Raw genomic sequence first — 17,444 nt, 5'->3', positions numbered from 1 at the left:
AAACCTGTCTACTAGTAAGACAGTAGATCTGTCTTTCAGGCAGGCAGTGACTCTTCCCTCCCTGTTGCCTCACAGGTGTGGGGACTCAGTATTCCACTGCTGCACTTCCACAGCAAGCTACTCCATCACTTATGGCGACTTCATTTTTAGCAATGGGCCAGTACCTACTTAAGAGTCGTACTTGGTTGACTGTTTCATACAGAGCTCCTTTCCCCCCGCCCCTCAGATTTATTTTGGTGGGCTCTCACCTGGCAAGGACATAGTTCTGATTCTGTGCATCTACCACTAGCCAGCAGGGAGCAGTGTTTCCTGGAGTGGGATGGTCCAAAAAAAAAAAAAAGAGGCTCCTCCATGGGAGGAGGCACTAGGTCTAGGTCAGGGAACACCTAGTTAGTTGTACAACTGAATGCCTCTCGCATTTAACCCAAGGAACCTGGCCAAGAGGGGGGGTCCAGTGTCCCCATGCCATGGCTCTCACTAGTCTGGTAAACCTCTCACACATATTGCCCCAGTTAAATATTGTCTTTAAGGTGGGCAACCATTCCATGGATAACATTCTCATATTTGGGTGTCTGCATCAGCTTGTTAGCCTGAGGACTGCCTGAGGAATCCCTTTGAGCCCTACAGTGATGCCGCAGCCAAACAGCACAGCTAGTGGAGATGAGACAAAAGATGCCTCATCTCCATTAGCTGTGGCAAAAGTGGAATTAATTCCAAAGACAAGTGATTCACATTTGCAAATACTCTAATGAACTTTTATTACAACAAGTATACAAAAACTAGACAAACAAATGTGAAAAATTGTCATATTTACAGAAACAAAAGTGTAAATGGGCGTAAGGGGCAGGCCTGCTCTGCTGGCTGGAAGATCAGGGAGAGGAAGTTACTTCACACCGAGGATTCCACAGAGGCGGACAGCTTGCCGGGCTATACAAATAAATAACGGGGGGGAAAGTGTCATCCAATCTGACAGCAGACGTAGATCAGAATGTTAAATGCCTGGACTCTGCTTTAATCCACATATACAAACCTGCCATTCTTATCAGGGGTCCATTAACACGGTAGAGATTAATCAGTTTGAGAACTTAAACCCCCTGTATGAGTCTTGGTCAAATATGTCATAGCACTCCAGTCTGTTCAAATGTTTAAAAAGGACAGTTCAAGGTGGGGGTCCCCCTTTCACATGATGCCACCAATAGCAACTTCCTCTGCTGCACCTAACCCTTCTGAGAATGAGTTATAAACCTATCAACTCGCCTCCTGTGCCCCTTTCTCCTGGACTCCATTACTGCCAGAGCCGGAATCGCCGCTGCCATTAACTGTAGTTTCCTGCTTGGTCTTTTTAGCATCAGTGTCCTTTACGGGGCTCTCCTCAGTTTTCCTCTGTTCAGGAATACAAACCAAAGTCACTTCTCAACATGACCTCCCTCACAATCTACTCTAACATTACCCACACAATCACAAAAGCCAAAAGTCACCGCTACACAATCACAACTATACACACACAGCCATCAGAATTCAAGCCCGATCAAAACATGTACTAAACATGCATAACGCTCAACCACAAAAGGGGAGATTGGAATGGAAAGCAAAGTAGTTAAACACCATTAAAAAGAGAAGTCACCCTCGCAACTAAGAGCAAGGAAGAAATTCATGCAACATGAGCATACTAGGAATGGGGGCATGAACAGATTAGACAAAGGAGGAGTCTACTACAAGCAGAGCACAGTAATGTACAGCATGATGTATAGACCAGGGTATGAGCAGCCTCGCCACCTGTTAGGCTGGGATTGGGTGTAGTAGTACGCAGCGGTGGTGGGGAGGGATCTCACCTTTTTCCTGACCAGGTGGGAAATGTCTGATGCAGATTTGGAGGAAGATGCGCAATCGGCTGCCGATCTGACAGAAATCTAAAACACAGGGCAAGGGAATTGGTCATGAGAGCCGCTGCTTACTGAAGTTAATGACATCCAAGTAATTTGTTTGAATTAGCACTAGGTTTCATTCCAGGTGCAAGAAAAAAAAATGTACAGACTGTAGTTACCTGACTGGTTCCAAATGCTGATGAACAGGAAGATGAAGGTCCACCATTTTCTGCAAACGCTGATGAGGAAGAGGATGGGAATGCTGACAAAGTAGAAGCTCCAGCCTGGAAGAGATCAGACATGATCAGTAGAAGAAAGACAGTACATCCACAGATCAATGGCATAAACAAGCTGGCTAAATCGTCATGTCAACTTCTCATTAGCAATTGAGAAGTGGACTGAACTTGTTCCTTGCTTGGTGATAAACATTTAGTAGACCTGCTATACTAAGTCATTCATTAGAACACGTATCAAAACACTTTACAACAGTAAATTAACCCTCCTGCTGTGTGGTCAAATTGGACCGATTTACAAGTTCTCTGAAAAATGTAGTTAATTTAATCTGATTGTCATAAGTGTCAATGACTTTGTCCACACAGGGGCATATGAACACACAAAATACATTTGGATGATTTTCATTACATTTTGGGTGTTTTATTTAACTTTTGTACACCTGTGGTGTTCCCGGTCATTAGAAATGAATGGGTGAGACTACAATTATAGTATAACATTGAGTTCAGGCACATTCCCATTCATCAGATGGACACTTCCTCTTTCAGACCCCTACATGCAATGTGTGTTCGAGAGTCCTTGTCAAACTTTGACACAAAGTAGCCTGTGATAAATAGCAAGGGTTCATCTGAGTATGTTAGTGAAAATAATCCACACTGCTTTTTTATTATTATCTCAAAAACAAGTTGTGAGCTCAGGTCAATGAGGCCTACAGGCCATAAATAGCAAATAGAAGTTCAAAACTTAACGATCACAACAACTTAAGTTGATAAAAAAGATCTGACACAACATCAGGTGATAACATGTATTATTATGGATTTAGAATCAGCTATAATGGGGTGGTCATTTTGGACCGAGAACACAGAATTCGTTAATTTATGGTTGGGGGGGGCAGTATTGAGTAGCTTGGATGAATAAGGTGCCCAGAGTAAACTGCCTGCTACTCAGGCCCAGAAGCTAAGATATGCATATTATTAGTAGATTTGAATAGAAAACACTGACATTTCTAAAACTGTTTGAATGATGTCTAACAGAACTCATATGGCAGGCAAAAACCTGAGAAAAAAAATCCAACCAGGGGTTTGTAGTTTTTCAAGTCATTCCCTATCGAATGCACAGTGTCTATGGGGTCAAATTGCACTTCCTAAGGCTTCCCCTGGATGTCAACAGCCTTTAGAACCTTGTTTGAGGCTTCTACTGTGAAGGGGGAGAGAATGAGAGCTGTTTCAACCAGGTGTCTGGCACGAGTGCCATGAGCTCAGTCACACGCGCGCCCGTGAGAGTTCGCTGCATTCCATTGCATTTCTAAAGACAAAGGAATTCTCTGGTTGAAACATTACTGAAGATATGTTAAAACACCCTAAAGATTGATTCTATACATCGTTTGACATGTTTCTACGAACTGTAATGGAACTTTTTGACTTTGTCTGGACCTAGTGCTGCCGCCTCATGAATTTGGATTTGTGAACTAAATACGAACAAAAGGGAGGTATTTGGACAAAACAAACATTTATTGTGGAACTGGGATTCCTGGGAGTGCATTCTGATGAAGATCAAAGGTAAGTGAATATTTATAATGCTATTTCTGACTTCTGTTTACGCCACAACATGGCTTGTTTTTGTGTCTGAGCGCTGTACTCAGATTATTGCGTGGTGTGCTTTTTTTGAAGTTTTTTGGAAATCTGACACAGCGGTTGCATTAAGGAGAAATGGATCTATATAATGCCATGCATAACACTTGTATCTTTCATCAATGTTTATTATGAGTATTTCTGTAAATTGAGGTGGCTCTCTGCAAAATCACCAGATGTTTTGGAAGAAAAACATCACTGAACATAACGCGCCAATGTAAACTGAGATTTTTGGATATAAATATGAACTTTATCGAACAAAACACACATGCATTGTGTAACATGAAGTCCTATGAGTGTCATCTGATGAAGACCAAAGGTTAGTGATTCATTTTCTCTCTTTGGCTGGAAAAATGGCGGTGTTTTTCTGTGACTAGGTGCTGACCTAACAATCGTTTGGTGTGCTTTCGTGGTAAAGCCTTTTGGAAAATCGGACACTAAGTTTCTTTAAAATGGTGTAAAATACTTGTATATGTTTGAGGAATATTAATTATGAGATGTTTGAATTTGGCGCCCTGCACTTTCACTGGCTGTTGTTATATCGACCCCGTTAAGGGGATTTGAGACGTAAGAAGTTAACATGAAACGAACACAACAGGAGGGTTAAAAAGAGCATTTACTGGACAAGTTCCTGCCAGTTTCAGTCTGTTTGGTGACAAATAAACACAACCCTGAGACGAGCCAGTATCCCACAGGGACTCACCAATGTCTGCTGTATGGCCACAGAGGCTGATCCTGCCATACTCTGGCTCTCCTTGGCATCCTCTACCTTCTCAGCGACGTCAGGCAGCAGCTGCTTCAGCTCCTCCAGCTCAGTCTTCTCTTTGGCTCCGTCTTCACCTTCTGCCTTGTCTATCACCTCCTGGAGCATGGCTAGAAACCAGAAACAATGTTTGTAAGTGACAGGTCAGAGGTTGACAAGTCATACCTAGTGCAGTAGTGATTGCAGGTAGTTTCGAATCAAGTGCAAAAAGTTGATATTCTTTCCCAAACTGTCGCTGATAAGCTACAAGAGATCTAAACAGTGGTCATCGGTAAAAGACGCTTTTAGCTCCTTTGTTGACCGACGCCGCTGAGAGTATGCCAAATCGGCTTCGATGAGGGCCAGTTAGTTCCTTAAAACTTAGGGAAAATCTCAGTTGCATACTCGTCACGTTCTCTCTCTCTCTCTCTCTCTCTCTCTCTCTCCTCCTTAAAACCCATTGGAGAAGGTCAGAGGGGAGTCCCCTAGACCCCACTCCCACCATCCATCCTGTAAGGCCAAATTGGTAACATGGCGCTAGCGACGGCTAGGTTGGAGGTTCAAATACTAAAATGCATAGATACGTGGCATGTATCATTTTATTTATCCACCTTACCCAGGCGGCTCTCAATGACTTTGACTGAGCTGCTGTAGTGCTGGATGGCCTGGCTGTATTGGCCAGTGATGCAGTAGGTCATGCCCAGTTGGTAGTGGGTCTCGGCCACCAGGCGGCTGTGGGGGGGCAAGTGCTTCAGCTGCAAGGACAGGCAGTCCTGGAAGTCCTCCACAGCTGCAGGGTAGTTACCTAGAAGAGGGAAGGCACGTGAATATGAAACAAACATCTGTAGTGTGTGGTGCAAGGGTCTAACACCTGAGGGAGGGGTAAGGGCAAGGTGATCAGAAATGGGATGTATAAAGTCAACATTAACTACGTGCGTTTTCAGTAGGGCAAGCCGTAGCAAAACATTTTGCATTGAGCAAAAAATAAAACGTGCAAGAGACAGCAAATGAAGATCATACCAGATTCTGCTCCAACTTCTCCCAGCTTCAGATAGGCCTGAGCAGCCATCAACTGGTCCTCCTTGTTCTCCTTTCTGTTTGTATAAGGAGAGAGGGAAACAGGTGAAAGGTAGTCCATTGGAATAATGTACACCCAAAACAAAGTTTCATGGTAGCTTTCTACAGGGAGCGTTTACCTTTTGTAGATGACCTTAGCGACCTCCAGCATTTCCCAAGCCAGCTGCAGGTTACCCACTTCCTCCTCCTACAAGAGATGGGAAGAAGCAAACAAAAAAAGGTTAGATGTTCGTGAAATATTTTCATACAAAATAAGTACATTGTGACAAAGAGACATTGTTTAACTTCACTAGGGTAGGGGGCAGCATTTGGAATTTTGGATGAAAAGTATGCTTAAAGTAAACTGCCTGCTACTCTGGCCCAGAAGCTAGGATATGCATATAATTGGTAGATTTGGATAGAAAAAACACTTAAGTTATCAAAACTGTTAAAATAATGTCTGTGTTTAACAGAACTGATATGGCAGGTGAAAACCTGAGGAAAATCCATCCAGGAAGTACTATTATTTTGAAAGGCGGTTTTTCCATTGAAAGCCTATCCACCATACAAAGACTTAAGACCCAGTTTACGATCTCCATGGCTTCCTCTACACGTGGCCAGTCTTTAGGCATCGTTTCGGGCTTTTACTCTGAAAAATGAGGGCGATACAGCTCTTTCAATGAGAGGACAGTGGACATTTCCAGACATGAGTCCATCGCACGATCGGGAGCGCGCCTTACGCGTTTCTCCTTTTCTATTGACGAAACTTTCGTCCAGTTGAAATATTGATTATTTATGACAAAACATCATTTGACATGTTTCTATGAACTTACGGTACTTTGATTTTTAATTCTGTCTGTGACTGCGCTTTGTTCCAAAGGATTGCTGAACAAAACTGAGGTTTTTGGACATAAACAGGGACATTATCGAACAACAAACATTTATTGCGTAACACGGAGTCTTCGGAGTGCAACCATATGAAGAGCAAAGATAAGTGATACAGTGCCTTGCGAAAGTATTCGGCCCCCTTGAACTTTGCGACCTTTTGCCACATTTCAGGCTTCAAACATAAAGATATAAAACTGTATTTTTTTGTGAAGAATCAACAAGTGGGACACAATCATGAAGTGGAACGACATTTATTGGATATTTCAAACTTTTTTAAACAAATCAAAACTGAAAAATTGGGCGTGCAAAATTATTCAGCCCCTTTACTTTCAGTGCAGCAAACTCTCTCCAGAAGTTCAGTGAGGATCTCTGAATGATCCAATGTTGACCTAAATGACTAATGATGATAAATACAATCCACCTGTGTGTAATCAAGTCTCCGTATAAATGCACCTGCACTGTGATAGTCTCAGAGGTCCGTTAAAAGCGCAGAGAGCATCATGAAGAACAAGGAACACACCAGGCAGGTCCGAGATACTGTTGTGAAGAAGTTTAAAGCCAGATTTGGATACAAAAAGATTTCCCAAGCTTTTAACATCCCAAGGAGCACTGTGCAAGCGATAATATTGAAAGAGTATCAGACCACTGCAAATCTACCAAGACCTGGCCGTCCCTCTAAACTTTCAGCTCATACAAGGAGAAGACTGATCAGAGATGCAGCCAAGAGGCCCATGATCACTCTGGATGAACTGCAGAGATCTACAGCTGAGGTGGGAGACTCTGTCCATAGGACAACAATCAGTCGTATATTGCACAAATCTGGCCTTTATGGAAGAGTGGCAAGAAGAAAGCCATTTCTTAAAGATATCCATAAAAAGTGTTGTTTAAAGTTTGCCACAAGCCACCTGGGAGACACACCAAACATGTGGAAGAAGGTGCTCTGGTCAGATGAAACCAAAATTGAATTTTTTGGCAACAATGCAAAACGTTATGTTTGGCGTAAAAGCAACACAGCTTATCGCCCTGGCCACACCATCCCCACTGTCAAACATGGTGGTGGCAGCATCATGGTTTGGGCCTGCTTTTCTTCAGCAGGGACAGGGAAGATGGTTAAAATTGATGGGAAGATGGATGGAGCCAAATACAGGACCATTCTGGAAGAAAACCTGATGGAGTCTGCAAAAGACCTGAGACTGGGACGGAGATTTGTCTTCCAACAAGACAATGATCCAAAACATAAAGCAAAATCTACAATGGAATGGTTCAAAAAACATAAACATAAACATATCCAGGTGTTAGAATGGCCAAGTCAAAGTCCAGACCTGAATCCAATCGAGAATCTGTGGAAAGAACTGAAAACTGCTGTTCACAAATGCTCTCCATCCAACCTCACTGAGCTCGAGCTGTTTTGCAAGGAGGAATGGGAAACAATTTCAGTCTCTCAATGTGCAAAACTGATAGAGACATACCCCAAGCGACTTACAGCTGTAATCGCAGCAAAAGGTGGCACTACAAAGTATTAACTTAAGGGGGCTGAATAATTTTGCACGCCCAATTTTTCAGTTTTTGATTTGTTAAAAAAGTTTGAAATATCCAATAAATGTCGTTCCACTTCATGATTGTCTCCCACTTGTTGTTGATTCTTCACAAAAAAATACAGTTTTATATCTTTATGTTTGAAGCCTGAAATGTGGCAAAAGGTGGCAAAGTTCAAGGGGGCCGAATACTTTCGCAAGGCACTGTACATTTTAATCGCCATTTCTGACTTTTGTTACTCCTCTTCTTGGCTGCTAACTGTTTGTAATGATTTGTCTGCTGGGCGCTGTTCTCAGATAATCGTATGGTTTGCTTTCACCGTAAAGCCTTTTTGAAATCTGACACAGCGGTTGGATTAACAAGAAGTTTATCTTTAAGCCGGTGTATAACATTTGTACCTTTTATGTGTATTATGATAATTTCTGTTTTGTTGAGTTTCACGCTCTGCAATGTCACCAGATGTTGTTTGAGACAGTGGATTATTGAACAAAACAGAGGTTTTTGGATATAAACAGGGACATTATCGAACAAAATGAACATTTGAGTAAATCAGAGTCTTGAGTGCAAACATATGAAGATCATAGGCAAGTGATTAATTGTATCACTATTTCTGAATTGTGTAACTCCTCTACTTGGCTTGTTACTGTTTGTAATGATTTGGCTGCTGGGCTTTGTTCTCAGATAATCGCACGGTATGCTTTCGCCATAAAGCCTTTTTGAAATCTGACAGTGGTTGGATTAACAAGAAGTTTCTTTAAACCCATGTATAACACTTGTAAGTTTAATGAATTTTTATGAGTATTTCTGTTTTTGGTGCTCTGCAATTTCACTGGATGTTGGCCAGGTGGGATGCTAGCCAACCCCCTGGCCTCACCCCCTAGTGAGGTTAAAGGATAACTTACTTTGTCTTCACCAGTGCCTTCCCCTTCATCGTCGTCATCATCTAAGAGTGGAGGCCAAGAGAATACAGTAAGCCTAAACTGCAGCAGTCCTACACTTCAGGAAAACCAAAGACCAACTGTACAAAACCAGAGTTTTATAGTTCACTAGGAAAGACAAGTGGAAGAGGAAGAGCTTGTGATTCCAGTAATAATGTGACAGCGGCCATTCCCAACAGTGCAGCTTAAACTTCCATTAGCAAGATAAGTGAGACTTGAGTTTACAATCCCTTTACAGCCCTACTGCAGGTTCAACAACTATTTGTTTAACAGCCATTCTTATGGTATTTTAGTCCCAATCCACTTGGTGCACCCGAACAGATTCCTACACAGGACATAAGTTTAACTTCACCCTCTTCCTCCATCTTCTCCTCCGCAGCCTCCTCTCCATTCCTCTCTTCAGAAGCCTTCACGCCAATCTCCTTCAGAGCTTCCTCTTGCCCAGCCTCCTTATCTTTTCTAGCTTCATCTTCAGGAGCAAAAAGAGTCTCCTCCACCCCATCCACAGGAGGCTTAGACTTCTCATCACGCCCGTTCTTGGCAGGAGGCTTGGCAGCGTCCTCTGCCTTTGCTTCTGTTTCCATGGTTTCTTTCTCCCCCTCTGCCACTGCCTCAGATTCACTCTTCCCTTCCTCCTTTGGCTCAGCTTTGCCATCCTCCCCATCAGTTTTTTTCTCTGCCGTCACATCATAAACCTGCATTCTTAGCTCATCCCTTGTTTTGTCTACACCAGAGATACATGGGGCATGAAAACTTATGTTAAATCATTCTCCCCAAAAAGAGTGCATGTCAAAATAAATGCTCAATCTGTGACCATAGCATGAACCAGCCTTTTCCCCCCCCTCACTGAACAGAGCTGACTGGGTCATTCCCTCTTCCCATGTCAGATAAGCCCATTGACAGGGGGCATGTAAATACTTGATATCATGTTGAAGACACCTACTAATGCCAATGAAAAAAAATTAACAATTGTTAGTTTTTGCTCCAGCACAAGTCAATTGGCCTAGTTAGCTAGGAGTTACGTGACAAGCAGCCATAAACAGTGATGGTCAGGTGAAGATGGGCTACTCCTCACCTTCCAAGTTGTCAGCACTCTCAATCTTTGAGTTGTCTGGCTTCTCTCCCTCTCCTTCCTCCTCAGAGGACTCCTCAGGGACTCCCTCAAGAGCATTACCTAGGACAGTGTTCTCCACCCTGAAACACCACACAGCCATTTAATTCAAATATTCATAACGCAGAGTGTGGTGCTGGCAACAGAAGGCTTGTGGGTTTGAATCCCACATGGGCCACAATTGTTTTAATAACTGACTTGCCTAGTTAAATAAAAAGGTTAAGAACAAATTATTATTTACAATAACGGCCTACACCAGCCAAACCCGGACATACCCCATGTATAGTGAATACACAAGTCACTCATTCTCAACAGTTCTTCCAGTCAGTTTGGATAATGTCTGCTAAAATGTAACTAGAAAATGTGTCAAAAAAGACCCATACAGTAACAGTATCATTCTTCCACTTACCTGGCAAGCTCCAGTAGAGACTTCCCACACAGAAAGAAGGCCTCTCCACACTCATCTGCAGTGTCCCCATACCTCGCAGCCCTGAAGGACAAGAGCTGTCAGATTAGCAGTACTGGTTGAGGTCAGGTAAAGAATAAATTAAATGCTCCTTGTAATATCAGAAATCCACAATCAATACATGACCCTCATAGCATTACAAATCCAGTCAATCCAAGCATGGACTTCACCAGGACCTGGCTTTTGAGGGCTTTATCACCGAATAATGTTGGGTCAGGCCCAAATCTTTGGCACTGCTGCAATGGTGTAAATAAATTATAGTCAACTGAATGTGCCACTTAGTTCATAGAGATGTGGTTACGTTAAACTCACAAAGTTATTCAACCGTTATAATCAGTGGTGTAGTGCTGCCGGTGGACAGCGGAGCGATGCTCCGCCACGTCTCAGAATGGAGCCGTATCTCACAAGATCACTTCATGATGAATTAGTATCCTACATAACAAACCAAATATAATAGCGTGATCGTGTCAGGCTACTGTTATACCAGAAACACTAATTTATTATGACAATTTAGGATGATTGTGCTGAAATATTGCATTTTTTCCTCCATCATGATGTGGCTGTGATTAACTCCATCTGCTGTAAAAAGTGGATGAGTTCAGCTGATTAGCCACCCTTACTTCATTCAAGAAGGTCGAAACGCATATTCCCATTGTTGGGAGTCGGGGTAAACTTTGACCATTGAGAGATCAAAGACATGACAGATCAGACCGTATATAAGAAGTGAAAAAGACTGGGTTTTATGTCAGAAGGTAATGGGTCTCTGTAGAAAGACAGATGGCTTTGGAATGTGTTGGGTGGACAGGAGGTGGTCACAGGATTGCTATAGGGGAAATGGATGGACATCTGTGGATAAGGCGAAGGAGGGGTTGAGGTCAAGTCAGATCCCCTGAAAGGAGAAATAATGGTTTATTATCCTGTTACTTGCTGCCGAGTCATAAGATGTAAGGATTAGAGAGGAGTTTCCAAAGTGGGGGGGTGTAATTAATAAATATATATATATATATAAATATATATATAAATATATATATATGATGGTGAGAACATGTCTTTGTCTGAACTACAGCTGTAACGGCCCTTTGGGAAGAATTAAACTTGGTTAAGGGTCTAGGGTCCATGAGTTATTTACTCTGAAAATGTAGAACCTAACACCATGAAACTGATTGTGATCAAATAGTTGGCATGCATATGCAGCATGGGCATTTCATCTGTACAACATGAAGTTATCAACTGACAGTGAAGGCCCGATTTATAATAAGGTAGGCCTAATTGTGTTTTAGGATTAGTCACAGTATGTGTAGGCAATCATGCATGATGAATTGTATATAGCCTATATTCTAAAATGATTTTATAGAAGTTTCATTCAGAATGATGGCTTAATAATAATGCTCTGGCAGCTAAAAGAATACCACTGGTTATAATAAATGTAACGCAACTGCCATGTGTGGTCAACTAATAATTCCAGCACCGGTTTGATTGGGACAGCATCATTGCGCTGCTTTGAGACCAGCATCAATGTCAGATGTTTTACCCCACTGAATTTCTTTCAATATTGTTATAATTAGGCTGGAAAACATTAGATAAATTGAAGGTGAGAGCTCATGATCATTATTCTGATGATTCTCATTATTCTTATGATTATACCCCTCCTGTCTCGGCCTCCAGTATTTATGCTGCAGTAGTTTGTCGGGGGGCTAGGGTCAGTCTGTTATATCTGGAGTATTTCTCCTGTCTTATCCGGTGTCCTGTGTGAATTTAAGTATGCTCTCTCTAATTTTCTTTCTTTCTCTTTATCTCTCAAGAGGACCTCAGCCCTAGGACCATGCCTCAGGACTACCTGGCCTGATGACTCCTTGCTGTCCCCAGTCCACCTGGCCGTGCTGCTGCTCCAGTTTCAACTGTTCTGCCAGCGGCTATGGAACCCTGACCTGTTCACCGGACGTGCTACCTGTCCCAGACCTGCTGTTTTCAACTCTAGAGACAGCAGGAGCGGTAGCGATACTCTCAATGATCGGCTATGAAAAGCCAACTAACAGTTACTCCTGAGGTGCTGACCTGTTGCACCCTCGACAACTACTGTGATTATTATTATTTGGCCATGCTGGTCATTTATGAACATCTTGGCCATGTTCTGTTATAATCGCCACCCGACACAGCCAGAAGAGGGCTGGCCACCCCTCATAACCTAGAGAGGAACCAGGCTTCGGCCCTTCTAGGGAGTTTTTCCTGGCCACCGTGCTTCTACACCTGTCTTGCTTGCTGTTTGGGGTTTTAGGCTGGGTTTCTGTACAGCACTTTGAGATATCAGAAGGGCTATATAAATAAATTTGATTCTAGCGATTGAAAGCAATGCATATCTTCTCCACACACACACTAGGTCTATAGTAGACGTCAATCGATTATGATTTTTCAACGCCGATACCGATTATTGGAGGACCAAAAAAGCCGATACCGGACAATTTTTAAAATGTATTTGTAATAATGACAATTACAACAATACTGAATGAACACTTATTTTAACTTAATAGAATACATCAATAAAATCAATTTAGCCTCAAGTAAATAATGAAACATTCAATTTGGTTTAAATAATGCAAAAACAAAGTGTTGGGAGAAGAAAGTAAAAGTGCAATATGTGCCATGTAAGAAAGCTAACGTTTCAGTTCCTTGCTCAGAACATGAGAACATATGAAAGCTGGTGGTTCCTTTTAACATGAGTCTTCAATATTCCCAGGTAAGAAGTTTTAGGTTGTAGTTATTATAGGACTATTTCCCTCTATACCATTTGTATTTCATTAACCTTTGACTATTAGATGTTCTTATAGGCACTTTAGTATTGCCAGTGTAACAGTATAGCTTCCGTCCCTCTCCTCGCTCTTTCCTGGGCTCGAACCAGCAACACAACGACAACAGACACCATCGAAGCAGCGTTACCCATGCAGAGCAAGGGGAACAACTACTAGAAGGCTCAGAGCGAGTGACGTTTGAAACGCTATTAGCGCGAGCTAACTAGCAAGCCATTTCACTTCAGTTACACCAGCCTCATCTGGGAGTTGATAGGCTTGTAGTCATAAACAGCGCAATGCTTGACGCACAACAAAGAGCTGCTGGCAAAATGCATGAAAGTGCTGTTTGAATTAATGTTTACACGCCTGCTTCTGCGTACCACCTCTCAGTCAGATACTTGTATGCTCAGTCAGATTATATGCAACGCAGGACACGCTAGATAATATCAACAATGTGTAGTTAACTAGTGATTATGATTTTTTTTTATAAGATAAGTTTAATGCTAGCTAGCAACTTACCTTGGCTTACTGCATTCGCGTAACAGGCCGTCTCCTTGTGGAGTGCAACGAGAGAGGGGCAGGTCGTTATTGCGTTGGGCTAGTTAACTGTAAGGTTGCAAGATTGGATCCCACGAGCTGACAAGGTGAAAATCTGTCGTTCTGCCCCTGAACGAGGCAGTTAACCCACCGTTCCTAGGCAGTCATTGAAAATAATAATGTGTTCTTAACTGGACTTGCCTAGTTAAATAAAAGGTGTAAAAAAATATATAAATAGGCGTACAAAAATACAGATTTCCGATAGTTATGAAAACTTGAAATCGGCCCTAATTAAGCAGCCATTCCGATTCAATCGGTCAACCTCTAGTCTATAGCCTACCTGATGAGCTTCCCTGAACATTGATACTTTTCAGTCAGTTAGCCTACTGATGCAAATAAACATTTGTACATAAGCTCTTCAAGTAATTTGATACGTTTGCATTGTTCAAAAAGACCTACATCGTTTCAATAACAATATTACTGAAACCACGCTTCATTGACTTACTGAATTAATTCTCGTAATTGTAGGCTAGGCTACTTGCTGATTATTTTAACACTAGGCCTACCTACACAATAACCTCATATGGGGTTACTGACCACAATTGATTGAATTAATAAGTGTTGATTAACTTATTTGGCCTTCATTGTAAACATGGAAGAAAACAATGTTGCAGAAAGGGGTGCTGGAGATAAATTGAAATACATTTGCAAAATGATATAATTAGGCTACACCTGTCTATTAATAAATTAAATAATTGAAAATACTACACCAGCATAAGAGACACTGAGGATCAATAGCTTATTTTTAAAAATTGCTGTAGATTGTGCGGTCACATCATGAGCACATAGGCCTAGTCTACAGCAATTAGGCAGCCTGCGTGGGAAATATAAAACAGCCACAACTCAATGAACAGCAGGCAGCGGCTAGAAGCTGTTTGGCAATATTTCAAAATACATTTGAGGGAAAAATCTGTTTGAACCGGTGAGTTCCACTGGAAAGTTGGTAGACTATAATTTCTTCCTCATATTATAGGCCTAACAGTGTATCCACTCTTAATTGGCCCATGCTATTGGCTACACTTAAGGCATGGGTAATTTATTGATCTCAGTATGCAAATGTCAGGAGGAGCTTGTCATGTTGATAAGTTGCGTGGTATAAAAACAAAACATATAGATTGTAATGTCTGCAGTCATGTAAAATGACAGATTTCTAAAATAATTTTCTGCAAAGGCATTCTTTCCTCAGACCCACAAACCCCTGGTCCAAGCCATTTGTTCTCAGTACTCACAGCATGCCACAAGCCTCCTGGAACACATGGACTGCAGAAACGACATCTCCCATCACCAGGTGCCTGTTCCCTGCGCCGATCAGCTTCTTTGCCTCCGCCATCACGTCGACAGAGCTGTGGTACAGACACAATTCATATTTTGTACTTCACTCAAACAAACCTATTGCATGATAAATCAGTGTGGAGTTGAGACTAAAAAAGGTACAAGAGGAACCTTATCATAAAAGCTGTATAAATTCAAACCAGCAAAATCAAAAAGCACAGTTCCTCACCTGTCTGCTGCCATAGCACTTGATGACCCAGGCTTTTCATCCATGCTGAAACAGTGACACATGCAGTCAATTATAGAATAAAGGCTACAAAATATTGTCGAGTCAAGTACGTTTAGGTACATTAACATTATTGTGAACGCTAAATAGTTTTTGCAGAGGTCATGAGGCTAGGGTTAAACCTCCAAGTGCAGGAGTGGTAACGTAACTTCGAGCAACATAACTTTATTAATTTAGTCAGACACCCCGCCCCCCCGGTAATCTCAGTATGCCAGTGACTATTATTCTATCCTGTTTCGAACGGAAGTGTTGCTTCTAGGAGATAGGAGCCATCCAGGTAACGTTAGTGTTAGAAAAAAACACGTTTTGCAAGTTGACACTGGTGTGTCTTGACAATAACGTTGAATTGAACTGGTGAGCCGGATAGCAAAAAAAAAAAAAGTGGCGTTCGTTGTTCAGCTATAGAAAGCTTTGGAAAAATATTTCTAGTTAGCATCATAGCTATGTCACGCCAGCAAGCACGTGCATTTCTTGAGTACCAGGAAGTAGGCGAATTGCTTCATGCTTTGCTAGCTAGTTTCACTAGCCAATTAGCAACGCAGCCAATTAGCTAACAATTTTGGGCTAACTAGTTAGCTCTATCTAGCTACCTTGGCGTATAAAATTAACATTAGCTAGCAAGTGCAACAGATCGTCACGTTCAATTCGCGGAAGCTAGCAAATAATCGGTACCGTTAGCTAGAGGATAGTGTAACGCAGTTAACGACAATTAGAAGGCTACGGTTAACCACCCACGAATAGCATCAATTGGGCTAACTAAGGGTGTGTTCGTAAAGTCAATCTGGAGTGCGCTGTGGGCGTTCGTAAATTCAGAGCATTGTCATGTCCGTTCGTAAAATTCAGTATTTCGCTATTGGAGCGCACACTAGACGCTCTAGCCGAGGAGTAAGAGTTGATCCGAGCGTTCTGACCTCAAAAGGCAGTCAAGCTAACGTTGGCTCACTGACCTTCTTACTCACCCTAGCAGAGCTGGTTCCATGTTATCCCGAGTGTTGGCGACTAACTGTGTTGCTGGCAGCAATTTAATTAAGCTTTGACGACGTTTACTGACACCGGCTATATTCAACGGGTGTTGTGCGTTCGTAAATTCATCAGTTATTCTGCGCTCTGTCTGGCACTGACGAAACTGTTCCGAAATTAGAGTATAGCTAGAGCGAATTTACGAACGCACCTTAAGTAGCTGGTTGGGTGTTGGAGCGGAACGTATTGTTAGCTTGCTATATTGCATTGTTTATTGAATGGGAACATGAACAAGTTTCGGCTAACTAGCTAGTACACAACGGCTTAAAGACACTGGTGATTAGCTAGATACTGTTGGTAGTTATCAAAACACAAGTGAGCTAGCTTCTAGCTAACACACCAGAGGGATAGGCGAAGGCACACAAACAAATGTCCTACAAAATGTCTCACCTTCCTGAGCTTGAAGCAACTGCTGTTTCCTCTGTCATGTTACGTGACTGACTCCGCATACAACGTAGTGTAAACTGTGTAGCTAGCTGAATGAACAGATTTTCTAGGAAAATGTCAGGTTCTTTATTTCACTGACACTATTCTTTGTTGGCGCGTTTGCTGACACCGTGCACACTTCCGTTGAACTTTCAACTTGATTAAACGCGGGAGAAAATATTAAAGGGAAAGTAACATGATACAATTTTTATTTTCTTAATTTAACCAGGCAAGTCAGTTAAGAACAAATTCTTATTTACAATGACTTCCTATGAACAGTGGGTTAACTGCCTTGTTCAGGGGCATAACGACAGATTTTTACCTTGTAAGCTCGGGCATTCGATCTAGCAACCTTTCGGTTTACTGGCCCAAAGCTCTAACCACTAGGCTACCTGCGAATGTAACGTTCTTAAATGATCTGAAAGAATGCCGTTCAACTGTTAATAAAAAAACATGAAATCAATCCATTGCATGTAGAGGACTTTGTTTAAAACGGGTGAATTTCTTCCCCTGTATGGGACTTCCCCCTGGGGGGGCATGCAGAAAGGTAGAGGGGTGGTGTAGGTTATGGGGTCAGACTTTGTAAAAGTATT

The 17,444-nt window shown here is 42.1% G+C and overlaps 1 protein-coding gene and 1 non-coding gene across 5 annotated transcripts; both read right to left on the bottom strand.

The window, feature by feature from the left end:
- Positions 1-741: 741 nt before the first annotated feature.
- LOC112250362 (histone-binding protein N1/N2) lies at positions 742-17,007 on the bottom strand. Of its 4 annotated transcripts, none has more exons than XM_024420447.2 (15): positions 16,816-17,006; positions 15,349-15,393; positions 15,077-15,190; positions 10,408-10,488; positions 9,963-10,081; positions 9,240-9,611; positions 8,852-8,892; positions 5,666-5,733; positions 5,490-5,563; positions 5,086-5,274; positions 4,431-4,600; positions 2,045-2,149; positions 1,833-1,910; positions 1,258-1,383; positions 742-927 (listed from the first exon to the last, which is right to left on the bottom strand). In XM_024420447.2, the coding sequence occupies exons 1-15, from the start codon at positions 16,872-16,874 to the stop codon at positions 889-891; spliced, it is 1,680 nt and encodes a 559-aa protein (XP_024276215.2). In that variant the 5' UTR covers positions 16,875-17,006; the 3' UTR covers positions 742-888. The 4 variants fall into 4 exon arrangements, with proteins under 4 accessions (XP_024276215.2, XP_024276223.2, XP_024276231.2 ...); XM_024420455.2 differs by having other exon boundaries at positions 9,240-9,563; XM_024420463.2 differs by lacking the exon at positions 1,258-1,383 and having other exon boundaries at positions 16,816-17,007.
- On the bottom strand, positions 4,703-4,836 carry LOC112261842. Its single transcript, XR_002955228.1, has one exon. It is a non-coding gene; the product is annotated as a small nucleolar RNA SNORA16B/SNORA16A family (small nucleolar RNA).
- Positions 17,008-17,444: the final 437 nt, after the last annotated feature.

The sequence above is a fragment of the Oncorhynchus tshawytscha genome, linkage group LG01, assembly GCF_018296145.1.
Source record: "Oncorhynchus tshawytscha isolate Ot180627B linkage group LG01, Otsh_v2.0, whole genome shotgun sequence".
Lineage (NCBI taxonomy): Eukaryota > Metazoa > Chordata > Actinopteri > Salmoniformes > Salmonidae > Oncorhynchus > Oncorhynchus tshawytscha.
This window is presented reverse-complemented; position numbering and strand designations above follow the sequence as displayed.